The following is a 15,457-nucleotide window of genomic DNA, read 5'->3' as shown; positions in this document are numbered from 1 at the left end:
GCCTAAACCGTTGCGGCCACCGACGGCCCCCTTTATATAATATTGTTTTCACAGAAGGTGCAGTAAAAGAAAGAACATTTAAAAGAAAATTTTGACCTTAGCAACAGAACGTCGAGAATGTCCATAAGCTGAAGAATTTGGAGAAACTAAAAGTTACAGGATTTGGTAAAATCTTGCCCATTTGGAAGGTTTTGGAGTTAGAAGTACAGTGTAGACTCAGAAAAAGTGGCTCGAATGTTCCAGAAAGCTTGTAGCTGGACACACTATCTAGGTTTGCTCACTTTTTCTTCTTTTATTGGATATTTACCAGTGTAGATTTAAAATACAAGTAAATATAATATGGTGAAATATATGTCCTTTATAGTCTTTATTTTTAGTCTTTTACTCTCATTCTGGGTCTTTCTCTACATTTAGGGCCGGACTCCATACACATCAACTTTGATTTCTAACTACCTGGCCAAAAGCAGAGGAAAACGGACTTTGTAAAAATGAGTGACGTGTAATTTTAAATAGTATAACACATTTTATCACAAATCCCCCTGGTCAAAACAAGCAAGCTTATTACATTACACATTTGGGAGGAGGTTCAAGTAATAGATGTATTTTTAAGAAGGCTTCGATTTGTACCTAACTTCTTTTCTGCATAGTTTGGCCACCTGAGATGAAAAGCTGTCATTGTACTACAATTGGTAAGAAGATCTGGACGATGGTTGTTTGCGAGTAACCTCGAATCTCCTGGTTGATTTATATGGGGGAAGGCTAGTGTTATGTAAAATTTTAGTGGTGACGGTGGGAATCGAAGCTTGGTCTACGAGCCTATGCTAACCATTCTCCTCCCGGAGGCCCCAACTGTTAAAAAACTTGCTTAGAATTTCGTACTTTTATGAAAACGCCCGGAGAAAAATTATTGCTTCATGACAGTACCCTGTTTCAAGTTTGACGGTGGAAGTTTGAAAAATCGAAAAAAAAATGGTGTGGTGTTTGCAAACCTTCCAAATTGCCTACGACTATTCTTAACTAACTGACTTTTTGGCTTGAAAAAATAAATTAGCTTGATATTTTCTCAAATCTTTCAAGTAATTAATATTCTAACTATTGCAAAATCTAGTTGATCAAAATTCTTCTACGTTTTAATAAATGAAAAATAATAATAATAATTAAAAAAAATAATATTGGTATTTTTTGATCATTTTCGTCTGCCTATCTTCACACCAACATCAATGTAAAAACAGTGGGATTAAGGTGACTAAAATGATCGCAAATTAATCAACTTCAAGTTCATCAAACCACAGGCCCGATGAGGAATTTTTAAAAATTTATTTTTGTAATAATTTGAAGTAATATATTCATTTACATGAGAGGACATTGGCGTTATTTTATCGAATGACTCTAGTATTTTTTCCTTAATTAAAATTAATCGATTTCGGTCTATTCCAATAACCCCCTCTTCAGTTGATGATTTTTCAGCTTACACTCCACTTGGAAAAAATACTGGAGTTCATCAATAAAGCAGCACCAAAGTCCATGGATTAATAAAAACTAGCAATTAAAGGAAACCTAAATATTCATTTACATTTTATACCATCTATATATAATAGTTTTACACCTAATTCTTACAAACTACTTATTTGATTTAACTCTTTTCTTTTCGCTATTTATTTATTGTTTTGTTATAAAAGACAGTAATCCCTGGGTCTGGAAAAAGGCACAATAAAGATCCGTACAGGGCTGGAACGTCTCTCGGCCTCATCCCACCCGAGATATTCAAATGTTTCTCATTTTCCCAACCCCGAAATCCCATTAGAGGCGTGTATAAGACCAACTCCTTGAGATGGCCATATCGATCCGAAGCCCGACCAGTTAATTGTCTACCGAGAGCAGGGGGTGCACCCACACGCATCAAATATTCAAAACTGATACAGCCACTCACCCATCCCGTAAAGCCGCCGACCGAACCCCTCCCGCTGATTAGCTTTTGGGGCGTTTCTTAAAGAAAATAAATTAGAAAAATGCCTGTCCTCTTGGAGCGAACACCTGAACCCGGAGACTTAATGCTCTCCTAAATGCCTGAGATAAAAAAAAATCATCTTAGCGACTGGGGTAAGACTTCAAAAGCAAATTTATAGCGATATTCTTCGTTAAAAAACATTTTTTTATTAAACAGAAATAAAAATTCCTTAAGCTTATGAAGTGAAATCAACAAATACAAACAATGACAAAAAGAGAATGGACTGTTTGATCTAGCAGGATGAAAAGTCGACAAAGAAAGTCTGTTTCACTTACACAATAAGTCCCGGCTAATTGGTTAAAGCCCCCATTGTCTTAGAGAGGGTGGACGGCCGGATGCTGAGGAGACCGGAACGGCCGTCCTCCGACACGGAGCGTGTTTGCCAGCCGGACAATACCCCCCGGCCGGCACCCCATTTCCACCCTTAAACCGGGTTGGGTTCATTTTATAATCGTGCTTCACTGACCCTTCCAAATTATTTGACGGGCCACGTTCGGTTTCGGTCCGTTTGTCGGCTTTTGTCCCCCTGACGTCTCGGCCATTATCTCGTATCGTTTTTAAACGGGGAAATGGAATATTTGTGCTATGACGGCTGGGAAAAAGTTTAGCGGATTATACAATGGGACTGCGATTTGGTACGTCAAGCCGCTTTATGCCTCTTGTCACACGTTTAGTATCTAGTCTGTAAGGAAGCCTTTTGTCCGCCCTGTCCGTTGACCAGTCCTCAAAAGCTACCAGTCTTGTCCAGCAGTTTTTTTTTTCAATTCTTTTTTTATCTGTGATGTGGTTTGAACGTCAAAGTGGCTTTTTACAATTAAGCTATTGTAAGAAAAAGTCATCGATTTTTTCCTACAAAACAACTTTATTTTTAACAGTATTTCATCAAACATTGAGAAATAAACTGTTAAAATCAATAAGTTTCAACGAGCTAAAACATCAGTAATCATGGTTTTTTCAACTTTTTTTTACTATTATGAATTTCTTCTCAGAGGTTGAAGCTTTTGCTTTGATGATCAGACCAGAAGATGGAATGCCTGGATTCTGAGCCATATAGGCACAAAACGCAATGACAAAGCAGATCGAGGTGCCAAATTTGCAGGAAAGATGCTGCATGTCCCGGCGACTTCTCGCAAGCGGATGCCAAATATTAATTAAAAATGTTATTAGGAAGATCAGCAAAACCTTGGCCAAAAACATTGGTTGTATTAGCCGACAAATTAAAACAGATAAAACTGTCGGTCAAGCCGTGGAGAACATGAATAAAAAAAGCATAATGATGACTTGATTACGAATTGGCCACACCACACTAGCGTATTGGTATCTCCTAATTAACAAAAAGTCACAGAGAGTGCGAACAATCAATTCCGCACAGAATAAGGTGTGGCTAGTTCGTGAATTTCCAAGATAAATGCAGATGGTTGCATTTCCTGGCTTATCATATGTAGGTTTCTCATATAGAATGAATGGACTTATTAGCGTGTGTGTTTGCGCGAATGGATGGGTTTTTGAAGGAATATAGAGTTAGCCACGGACCACCAAACTAGGTTAGTTATTTAATGAACGTATTGATATTAGCGTGCTTGGTTTAGTGAGTGAGTATGTATGTGGGGTGTGTGGCCGAATATGTAGTACTCCATACACCCACTAAATTATGCTAGTTTTTAAGGAAAAATATTGTAGTGTTAGAGTAAGGGGGAATAACCGGCATAACGACAAACATCCCAATGACTTTCCATATGCAGAGAGTGAATGTATTTATGTGAGAAGGTCGATGGTGGAATATCGAGTACCTATCCATCGATTAGGCTAGTTGTATAATATGTGTAAAGGGAAACGTCATGTCGAGTACTCCATCACCCTAACTGAATGAATGGTACATAAATAGGCGTGAATGTATATAAGAATAAACGTGAGTACGAATGGGTTTAGAACTACATGCGTTTGGTGCTGAGTTGAACTAGCTGTTGATAGCACTTGGAGCACAACCACGGTGGCTGGACGGATAAGACTGATAGGTGGGTGATTCTCGGGCCTGCTGACCAATCTATTGTAAATTACAAATGCTCGAATTGCAGTGGACTGCGAGAAGCAAATATGCTCAACTCGGCACATGTTTGTATGCATGTACTTGTATGTGCGGACTTGGACCTATATAAATCCAAAATAACAATGACTTTCCAAATTTTATCTGTACATATAGTATGAATCTATTGGTTAGATTGAATGTTTATGAATATGTGGGTGGATCTGTGGTAGAATATAGAGAACCTCATTGACCCGCCAGCCTGGGTTACTTTTATATATTTTTTTGAGTGACTGTGGGCCACACACCAGTGTAAAACCCCGGTGTCTCCTAAAGTTTTAATTGTACACATAATATGAATGTTTCTAGTTAGTATGAATGTATTAATTAGCCTGAATGGTGGCGGACCCTCAGCGGAATATCCAGTACTCTGAAACTCTCCAGACATACGTTGGACCACAATATATGAATTTACGAAGTGAGTATTTGAGTTTATTTTGCCTTATGATCGATGCATATTAGCCATGGAGACGATTATTATGCGTATGCGTACTGGGGGGGGGGTATCGTGAAAAAAGGCCAGGGGCCACGGTGGGAATCGAACCCACGACCGCGGGGTCTAGTACATGAGTTGCAGAAATTGGCAAAATCATGTAAGAACATGAGTTCGACTTCCCGTTTTCACTTTTAATTTTACACTAATAATGTATGAAGACAAAGTCTTTGAAGGAATAACAGGTCTAGAGTTGGCACCACAAAACGCAATTCTTGATAGCCGTTCCTACCTCGGCTTTGCTGTAGCTTTATTAACGATTCTCTCTGTTAACGATCAACAGCAAGAACGTGTAAGGAGGGGCTGCCTGGTTTTAAGGGATGTAGAATAAGGGCTGGCGACGTGATCCTTGACCACACAAGCTCTGCGGTTTTCACCCCACCGTTGTAATCACTTCTCGGCTTCCTCTCGGCAAAGATCCCTCCTGCCCAAACGTGAAAGTTTAAATTCCGCCTTTTTCGTTGAGACGGATATCTTGATTAGATTTGAAAATGTTGTCTTTAAATTAGAAGACCGCGACAGTTGAAATAATGGAACGCAGTTTGAACAATGGTCTTCGCCCCCCCCCCTCGGCGAACAAGTGTTAGCGAGTAACTTTGTCCTCTTTGTTCAGCCGTCTCCTTTCTCTCTAATAGCTTCACAAGTTATTACTGTTAATAACTCCGAGTATTGTATTTGGAACAGATGTGAGCGTGAGTGCTTCCTGTCTGTGTCTATCGGAGAAACTTCTCTTTCTTCCTGCCATTTAAAGAAAAGATGGGCCCCGAATATAAATGAGCCACTCGGGAGTGTCGAGATTGCCTTCTGGTACATAAATTTTCTCAAGATTTCCCGAAAAGCGTATTCTGTAAAATTCTATGTCTAATGATTATTCGGAAATCGTGAGATGCGGTCTGGTGTGACGTAGGTTTTAGAAAAACATTTTCTTTATCGTACCAACGTTTCGATCTTTATTGAGATCATCTTCAGGGCTCAAAGTGTTTGTTTTCTGCGTAATTGTGCCATTCTTGTGTATCGTGCTCTCTCAACACAATAATAATAATTTTATTAATAATTTTCGGGTAATAATTTAAATAATTTTCCAGTCAAGAATACCTAAATATTACAGAAATAATCCTACAGCGGATTTTCAGGAAGTGAGGTACATTTTATTTCCACCCTCCCTACTTGAAGACCCTATACATTAAAGATGGCATTCAACATGATATAAGAAGGTAACCTAAGAGGAAGCCGAAATACGTGCCTGGGTGAAATGCTTCAGCCACCTGTTGAGCGGCGAAAAAAGGGTATAAAAAGAGAGCACACAGACTCGCACACACACACACTCACCAACCCTACAATCACCGCATTTCCCGACGGCGGAAAATTCAGTTATTCCGCCCTTATGTGCTCAACCTCATATCCTCCCCTTATTTTTCAGACATCCCGTTTAATCTGAGCTAATCCTTTCCAGCCTTTCTTTGCCGGCTTCCCCTTTTTCACGCCTTTCGGCGACGAGTGGAAGCGAGCATTAGGGATTAGGCGCCTTTGTCTCTAATGCGGCGCGTTACATAAAACAACTGACATCTGTTTATACTTGTTAAAGCTTTCACGAAAGCAAAACACTATTTTTACGTTAAATGATTAGCCAAAATTAATTAATTATATTGGCGTAGTATTTGAAAAAATCAGACCACGTTGTAACTTATGTAATTCACAAATAAATCACACCATTGAGCTGTCTGTTCTTCTGAGCCTTATTGAAGGATGTCATTATAGGGAGCGAGTAATATTGTTACCGGATAGAAGAATTGTATTGAATAAGCAGTGAATCTTTGATATTTTTATGTACAGATTTTTACTATAGTTAATTTTATTATTTTCTTTTTCAATTAATTAAGGTTTTTAGTTGATATAAAAAAGTCAGTGACAAGAGCGGGATTCGAACCCACGACCTTCGGCTAGATAGGCCGCTGCTCTACCACTTGAGCTATCGTGACTTCGACCCACTCGTACAATAACTTCCCATCTCAACCCCAACTTTTGAATTTTCCTTCCTTTTTGCCATTTTGCAAATGTCGTGTAATCTGGTGTCCGAGTGGATCGAAATCCCTGGACCACTAAAATACTGAACTGATTAAGCCAGCAAAGTTGAGCTTATTTAAAAGAAATAACGTGCCACATAAATTTGTTTTAATTGGTGCTTTGAACAATTGTTTTCAATTAAGCTTACACCAATCCCATCTTTGTCAAAGATTATATCGATTTTTTTCCTAACCTGCTTTCTAAACAAAACTAAGGCGGATTTTGAATTTTATTATAAAATGTTCTGAATACAATTTTTCGGGTTAGGGGAAACTTTCGCTTTCCAAATGCCTCTGAAATTTTTTAAGTTACAAAAATAGTGGTAACTGTGAAACGGCTTCATTAATGTGAAGTAATTTTGCAGGTTTTAAAAACCTTATAATGTACACGTAATGGTACGTATTTAAATTCCGTAAATAAAAGAAAACCTGATATAAAATTATACAAAATAAAGATTTTAAACGAAAACTTTTTTTTATGATTTCATCTTTTTTTTCCTTTCACCTATTGTAACAAAATTCCCAAACCTTGTTGTATAATCGTCAAAAAGCTCTCTAAATTCGGTAATAATTCACTAATTTACGTGGTCCGCTTGACCAATTAATTAAGGTTTTTAGTTGGGATAAAAAAATCCGTTGCCATTTCAAGTGTCGCCGAGAATCAAATAGATTCCTCGACATTTGAAAAATGGCAAAAAGGAGGGAAATCGAGGGGATTCGAAAGATGGGAAGTTAGTGTCCGAGTGGATCGAAGTAACGATAGCTCAGGTGGTAGAGTAGCGGCGTATCTAGCCGAAGGTTGTTGGTTCGAATCCCGCTCGTGACACTGACTTTTTTATCTCAACTAAAAACCTTAATTAGTCTGTAATAATATTGAGTTTTGATAAAATCCAGAGGTGTTATCAATTTTCATGCGGAATATAAAATATAAAAGGAACGAGAATATAACCTGCCTCCGGCAAATTCAACGAAAAAGGTCTATATCTGTTGCTATGAAAATTTAAAGGCTTTAAAGTGTGTTTAAAACCGAGCAATTGTTTAAAACGATTTTTGCCTGCTTACTGGAAGCATGGAGATATTTAAAAAAAAAGTTGTATACATTTATCCTCATTCAATACAATCCGATATATTATTTTCATTTATATTAGGTAAATCAAATCATCCCCTGATATATAACACTTTTTATGTACTTCTTAAATTACTAATTTTATTTCTCGGATCCAGGGTGCAAAGAACGTCCGGACACGTCTAAGAATTTTTTTAACTAAGTATCACCAAAAAAGTTTTAATTGAAACCGATGATCCTATGTCAATAGCCTCTTCTAAGTCTTGTCTTTCAAATACTTTTGTAATTCAAGTTATGATTCAAATTGTACCTTTCCTGCAGAAGTTTTGTTTAAAATATTTTCTATAAAATAGATATTCGGTTTTTTCTGATGGAAGAATGATTGATTAGGCCATAAGGGTGATTCAAACTTTGTTGACACTGAAAAACATAGGGTGAGTTATTTTGTAAAATTTAAGAATCCGGGGTGCGCGTGGGAGAAACTTAAGCAATCAAAAGTATTAAATGGAAAAGGTCGGAAAGAAGAAGCAAACCAAGGTGATGAGGAATGATTACACTATGATCTTAGATGTGAATTTGTACTTTTTTAACACACAGTATGCTGTAGTATGTTCTAGTTTCAAAATTTAAACAGACGTTTGGTATTTGAGTTTTCTGCAATCAAAGCCATTTTTCGTACATTTTTTTATTAGCGTGTTTGGTGGCCGTATTTGGAATAAACCGATGGTTGCGTATTTCCCTTAACAAAATAAGAAGCATTATTTTCCTTGTACATGTTGTTGGAATGGGAGCGGAGTATGTTTGCCGAATATCGGTCGGTTTGCGGAGTCCAAATAGCCTCGGGGAGCGTTGGAAGATCAAAGCACCGGTTTCAAGTAGGTCGAGGAGATATGTATGCTGGTATATTTGTGTGGCAGAGGAGCCGGCGGCGGAGTCGGCAATTAGTAATTATTAAATCCGGTCAAAGGCACACAATAATTAAACAAGGGGATGTCTAAGCTTCCCGCTGGGGAGGAGTGTGGTCAGAAGCCGGAGTCGTTCCCGGTGTTTATTCAGGCGGCCGAATGCGGAAAGGGGTGGCGGGGATGCCGCGAAACCGCGCGCATCCCCTTTCTCATCACCCCAAATATTTGGCCGTCTTATGTTCCTCTGGTGTAATTATACAGCAGAATATGTGAGCCTCCCTCGAGAAGGGGTGTCTTGCGGTTTCTTAGACCTAGCGACTCGGGATATTAAACCAACCCCCATCCACTGGGCCCAAAAATGATTTCTTATTGATTGCCTATGTGGAAATACTAGCCAGTACGTTGTTCAATACGATACCTATTAATGGGTATTCATAAAAATCACAACGGATTATCACATTTTTTTATCAAGCTTATGATGAGGCCAAGCCGAAATCCAGACAAACGATATGGTGAAGATAGGCGGACCCAAAAGATCGGAGATCATCAAATTACGAAAATTTTCATTCCTAAGCACGAAATTTGAAAAGTGGAAAACTTCAAAACGGCCATAAGAAAAAAACAACAACACACCAGTGAACGTACCAAATTAACAACCGTAAATTGCAAGCAAGTATACTCAAATTTCTAGCAGCAGTAGTTAAAAAGTCTGACTACCGAAAAAGGTTCTCAGCTTTTTCCCATATTTATTAATTTGTATGAATGAGATAGAGTGGGAGGAGGAAAAGGAGAGGTAGAAAGAGAGTGCGATAGAGAGAAGCGTTAAGGAGTGTGGAGAGGTAGAGGGAGAGGGATATATATATATATATGTGTGTGTGTGTGTGTGTGTGTGTGTGTGTGTAGAGAGAGAGAGAGAGAGANGAGTGACAGAGAGAGAGAGAGAGAGAGAGAGAGAGAGAGAGAGAGAGAGAGAGTTTTTCATTTTTCAAAAAAATTGGTAGCGTGTCAGTGTGTTTGCGTGGGTATGCTTTCACCAAAAAAACGAAGATTGTATGAGCAAGAGCAACAATTTACTTACAGTATCGGTAAAAACTAAAAGCCATTTAATTTCCAACGGAAGAGAGCAACGAGCCTATAATCACTTTAAAAAAGATCAAAAGTAAACAAGGGACAAAAAGTCCGAAGCTACTTAGGGATCCTCGAATTAGGGATTGACGGCATGATACGCCTTCCAACTTGTTTCGATTTTAGGGACAAAGCGGCGGAAATAAAACAAGAGGAAGGGAAAAAACGAAAGCTCTCACCCGGGCCCGAAAGGGGCTGGAAGTCAAGTGCCTCTTATATTCTTTCCTCTCGAGTTACTTCCTTTGATTGACAGACAGGAGTGAATGCCGCAATTCGATTCACGAGAATTAAAGTGGAAAAACTGTTTGTGATTATAATCGAGTGGAAGTATATGCACATCATTATTTACAGTCCTTATCCTTGGTTTAAAAAAATTATAAATGTTGGTTGACACTAAGTTGATTTTAAAATATTTGCATAAATATTTCCCTTTTTTAAAATGTATTTTTTAATAGTTTTATCGACAAACCCCTTTTAGTGACCGAGCTTAGAGAGGTAGCCGGTCTGATGAGTCCGCAGATTAAAGGGAAGTTCTGTGTAACTTCCAGTAAGGCATAATTGATACTGTATCAATTATAGTCAGTTTGAAGTGGGCTTCGGAAAAGCAATGATTCACACGGTAAGGCAGGATGTAATCCTCTCATGACCAGGGGTCGCCGAGAAAATCCTTCCTTTGATAAACACAGTCCTCCCCAAACGACTTAAGGACCTAAGATCTCATTAAGAAACCTATTTGTCAAATTAATTGCTCCCCCGAGCTATGCGAGATTCAATCTGGTCCCATTGTTCCAGGAGATCAACAACTATTCCCAAACTGTTTTCCAAGGGAAATTATAGGACAAAGAGTCCATTGTTTCATCGATTTAAATACCCTGTTTATAACTGGGATTTCTTAAGAAAAAACTTAATTCCAGTACGATAAAATATTTGAAAAATCCATCCTAATTGGTACGTCAGAAAGAAAATCGGCTTTTCTTCGACCGTTTTATTCACTGATTGCAACACTGTGTTTCAGGAAGTCGAAGTTCATTATTTTAACAACTACCTGACGGGGAAAGAATCCCGACGAGTGCCGGGCCGTTTTATTCCCTTCGTTTATCTTTTATTTCCCCGAAACATGAGCAATCACGTTTAATGGCTACAGCTCTCTTGGCCCCCTATTTCTCTTAAACGCTCCCGGCGAAATAATAAGCTTAGGAGCGCGAGTTTTCTTTCTTTGAAGACTGGCCTTCCAACACAAAATTGTTTGGAGGAAATTTATTAAGTAGTAAAGTAACAAAGAAAAGTACATACCTAGGGCCGGCCTGAATACTAGACAAGTTTCGCCTAGATTAGCACTCGCCAACTGCAACAAACAAATACATTTAGTTAAGAACCAAATACGAAAAATAATGCAAAACTTAAATTATTAACAAGCAAAAAATGCAGGGTTCGTCAAGGTAGATTTTATATTCGTATTTGCTACGAACAATTGATTTAAAAAGTAAAAGAAATTTCGAATATGAAGCTTATTGTTTTACTGTTTTATACAATTTTGTGGCCGTCCAGTGAATAATAAGTTGGTCATTACTGACTTCCTATCCTCGTTGGGTCGGTCTAACAGACATTTCGCCATCTTCAGAGATGGATCTGTTTTCAATGTCACAAATCATCTTTATCAAAATTGGGTAAAGCCTCCCATACACAGGAGTACTTCCTGTGCAAGTAGGTACGCAATCCCTCATTTCCGTTCTCGACTTGGTTGCGACGCACCTTGGATCGAGACTCGTGAGACCTGCAAAAATCTAGCTACTTGCGTGTTTCGGGTTATCGGGTTAGTATCCTATGGAGGCGTCGAACATAAAATTTAAACAGGAAGTGGAAAAACATCCCGATTTGTACAGTTACACCCTCCCTGCTGATTCCAGAAAGGACACAAAGACGAAAGCGTGGAATGAGGTTTACAAATGATTACAATCTTCTGTTTAATGTTATATCTCTCTGAATTAAGAAAAAGTAAATAAAGATAATACACAATATAAGTATATTTTTATACATAAAGTAAATTCAATTGTTTTTCTTCCGCGGCTTAATCAGTAATTAATTGTATGGACGTACCGATTCTTTTCGACGCCTCTTCTCATCAGTAATTCCTGATCATCATCTGAACTACTCATTATACCCCCCCTTCAACAAACCGTTTATGTGGTGAAAACCCTCCTGGCAAAACACGAATGGACTAAACAAAAAGAGAGAGAGAGAGAGAGAGAGAGAGAGAGAGAGAGAGAGAGAGAGAGAGTATGATAAAAAACATGTGATGGAAGGAGATTGTGGGAAACAGAAAGTATGAGAGAGAGAGAGAGAGAGAGAGAGAGAGAGAGTGAGAAAGAGGAAGGAAAGAGAAAAGAAGAGATAGATAGATAGGTAGGTAAATAGTGATAGATAGAAAGATAGATAGATAGAGGGAGAAAGAGAGAGAGAGAGAGAGAGAGAGAGAGAGAGAGAGAGAGAATGAGAGGGAGAGAGAAATATCTGTCTTACTTTAAGTTTTAACTGAAATAAAACAACCTTTAATTTTTATACCTGTTGGGTTGTCGCAGTAAAAACATTTGAGCTTTTTTAAATATGGAAATTAGAATAGGATTTTTAGTTTTGTTTACACATCTAGCTAAAGTCAAAAATTCAGGATGTGACGATGATTTTTTTCTACTTTCTCTCTGCTTCGTAGACCACTTTGTTATATTGCACAACCACTGGGTTTTACACATGGTTTCGGCTTTTGTTATATGTAACTATTTAAGCAAAAACTAAGGCTAATTTGTAAAACATTAAATGCACTTTTTTTCTTCAATTAATTAAGGTTTTGGTTGAGATAGAGCAGTGGCTCAAGTGGTAGAGCAGTGGCGTATTTAGCCGAAAGTCGTGGGTTCGAATCCCGCTTGCGACGCTCACTTTTTTATCCCATCTCTCTCACTCACTCACTCTCTCTCTCTCTCTATACATATCTATTTCTATCCATCTATCGTCTATCTGTGTATCTATCTATCTTTACATTTCTCCTTCTGTCACTTTCTTCCTTTTATCCTTAACTGTTATCTATTCCTCAATTAATTGAACCTTAATTAATTGAAAAAGAATCTATTTGGTCAATCGGACCACGAAATATAATGAATTTAATAAGCAAAATGAAGTATACTTCACTAAAGCTAAAGAGAGAGAGAGAGAGAGAGAGAGAGAGAGAGAGAGAGAGAGAGAGAGAGAGTGAGAAAGAGTGAAGAGAAGAGAGAGTGAGAGTGGGCGTGAGAGCGAGGAAAAGTAACAAATAGACGGGGAGGAGTGAAAGACATAGATGAGAGAGTGAGAGACAAAAAAAGAGAAGGAAAAAGAGAGAGAGTGAGCGAAAGAGGGCGAGAGAAAAAAGTGACAAATAGACAAAGAGAAGTAAAAAACAGAGAGATAGATAAGAGAGAGGGAGAGGGTGGTGGAAGGGAGGGAGAAAGAGAGAGGGAGAGAGAGAGAAAGAGAGGGAGATAGAGAGAGAAAGAGAGAGAGAGAGAGAGAGAGAGAGAGAGATAGGGAGACATTTTTCGAACATTTACAAAAACAGCCTGGATAGGAAATAAAATTTTGTATTTATTAGAGTGTATATTATGTGCATATACAATAATTGTTATACTTATATATTTTATACCAAAAACTTTATATAGCAATTTTATAATTTATTCATTTCATATTGTCATATTATTGTTTTCTTATTGTATTTTTTGTTGTTTTATTGTATTATTTATTGTAAAAATAATACATCTTAAAACAATAAATTCTAAACAAAATTATTATAATTATTCAGAATTTATTGTTTTAAGTTGAACTATTTTTAAACAAATAGTCATTGTTTTTATTGTATAAATCGAACATTATAAAATTTGTACTTAGTTGTTACTATTTAATAAGTAAAATTTATATTCAGTTAAATACACCACACATTTTGTATCGTTCACGCCATATTAATATCAAATGATAAGTATCAAGGGCCCTCTTTTATGTTGCCTTTCAAAGCAGGAATTCTACTTAACTCAAATAATAGGTATGTACATTAATATTGATTTCTATCGGTTTTAACGGAAAGAAGAATTTATGGATTTCAAAATTTTTATAGGTTTGAAGAGAGAACTGGGACGTGGTCAGAAATTCTATAAGTATTATGGCATGTAAAAACTTGATGTTTTAGTACAACAAAACCAACAACCTAGATTAAAACGTGAAATCGGCCCAGAATATTTATTTTTTTATAACTGAACAATTTTGTTTAAATTAATTAGTAAATCTAATTTATTATAATGGAACATTGAAGTATAAACTGTTAATGTTAGGATTCAGCGTTTTCAAAAATAGGCAAATTTTTAGATAATTAGCAACGATTAAACTGTTAATGCAAGTAAGTTTAATTTTTCAATTGGTATAAACTTCTCCGTTGGAAAGAGAGCAGGCAAATTAGTAGATTTAGCCGTGATGTGATTGATCGTTGCCATCAGAGAATTAACTGTGTATTTTCACAGTTGATCTGTCCTGAAAGATCTCGGGCCCCTTCCTCTCACTCCTCAGTAATCTCACTCCTTTAACTTAGAGCGATTGACTTGAGAAATCACTGGGTTGAAAAGCGTCTCCCCTCCCTTTTTGCTTCTGTACCGTTTTGAATTCAGAGAAATTGACGGGAGGGGGTGCGACGCCGGGGGCCGGTAATTAACATTGGTCCCATTACTGTAATTAAAGTGCATTGAGGGGGTCGTTCGGGGGAAAAACAAAAGGGACACGGCCCGAGGATCTTAAGGGGCTGAAAGGGTTATTACATATTTTAGGACAATGGACTTCTTGCCCTTTTACCACCTCGTCCATTATCCAGGGGCACCCTTAAGGTATGGATGAATCAGTGCATTGTTTAAATATTCATGTGGACCGAGGAACTATGTAACCATTGGAAATTATTGATCAGGTTTCCTTTAAGAGTTGATCTGACTTAAATCCCCGGATTTAAGGTAGTATAAACCCAAACCATTGGTAATGTTAAACATTGAATGTACTATAAAAGAATACCATTAATAAGAAAATGCTACATCTCAATATTATCCGTGTATTTAGGACAAAACTCGTGAAATTTCCTCCTGAGTTCTAGTTTGGCGATATGAAGCTCTCCTCCTGCAGTCAAAAGTTAGTTATTATTTAACATCACTGGGGATAATGGTGTTATATATTATAATCTCCATTACGTGAAATACATCGTAGACAAAATGGATTCACATCCATCCTTAAATTTTGAAACGAGTATCACTTCAAAATAGGCCATAAGATAATACAAACAACCTAACAACTGTAGAGATAAACTAAAACGTTCCACCAAACTGGCTATCTTATAAAATGCACCCAATAAAATGCAGATGTGTCAGTAAAGAAACTTCAGCCAAACTCAACTGACCAACTCAGCGAGGATGAGCACACCAAAATGGTCTTTAAGAATCAAATTTCACTTTCATATGTTGCTAAATCAGTGCACTGAAGAATAGATAGATGGAGAAAGATATAGAGAAAGATATAACAATAGATTGAATAGTAGATAACTAGATAGATAGAGAGATAGATATAAACAGTTAGATAGACAGGTCGATAGATAAATAGATAGGTAGATAGAAAGGTAGATATATACATACATATATATATATATATATATATATATATATAGG

General features: G+C 37.3%; 1 protein-coding gene across 2 annotated transcripts in view; it reads right to left on the bottom strand.

The window, feature by feature from the left end:
- Positions 1-15,457, bottom strand: part of LOC106669907 — a 258,515-nt gene that overhangs the window by 162,944 nt on the left and 80,114 nt on the right. For both annotated transcript variants that reach the window (XM_024227088.1, XM_014399759.2), the window contains exon 2: positions 11,037-11,088. In XM_024227088.1, the coding sequence (XP_024082856.1) occupies positions 11,037-11,088 (52 nt within the window). The remainder of the gene's footprint in view (positions 1-11,036; positions 11,089-15,457) is intronic.

This window comes from Cimex lectularius, unplaced genomic scaffold (assembly GCF_000648675.2).
Source record: "Cimex lectularius strain Harlan isolate CLEC.00 unplaced genomic scaffold, Clec_2.1 scaffold146, whole genome shotgun sequence".
Taxonomy (NCBI): Eukaryota; Metazoa; Arthropoda; class Insecta; order Hemiptera; family Cimicidae; genus Cimex; species Cimex lectularius.
This window is presented reverse-complemented; position numbering and strand designations above follow the sequence as displayed.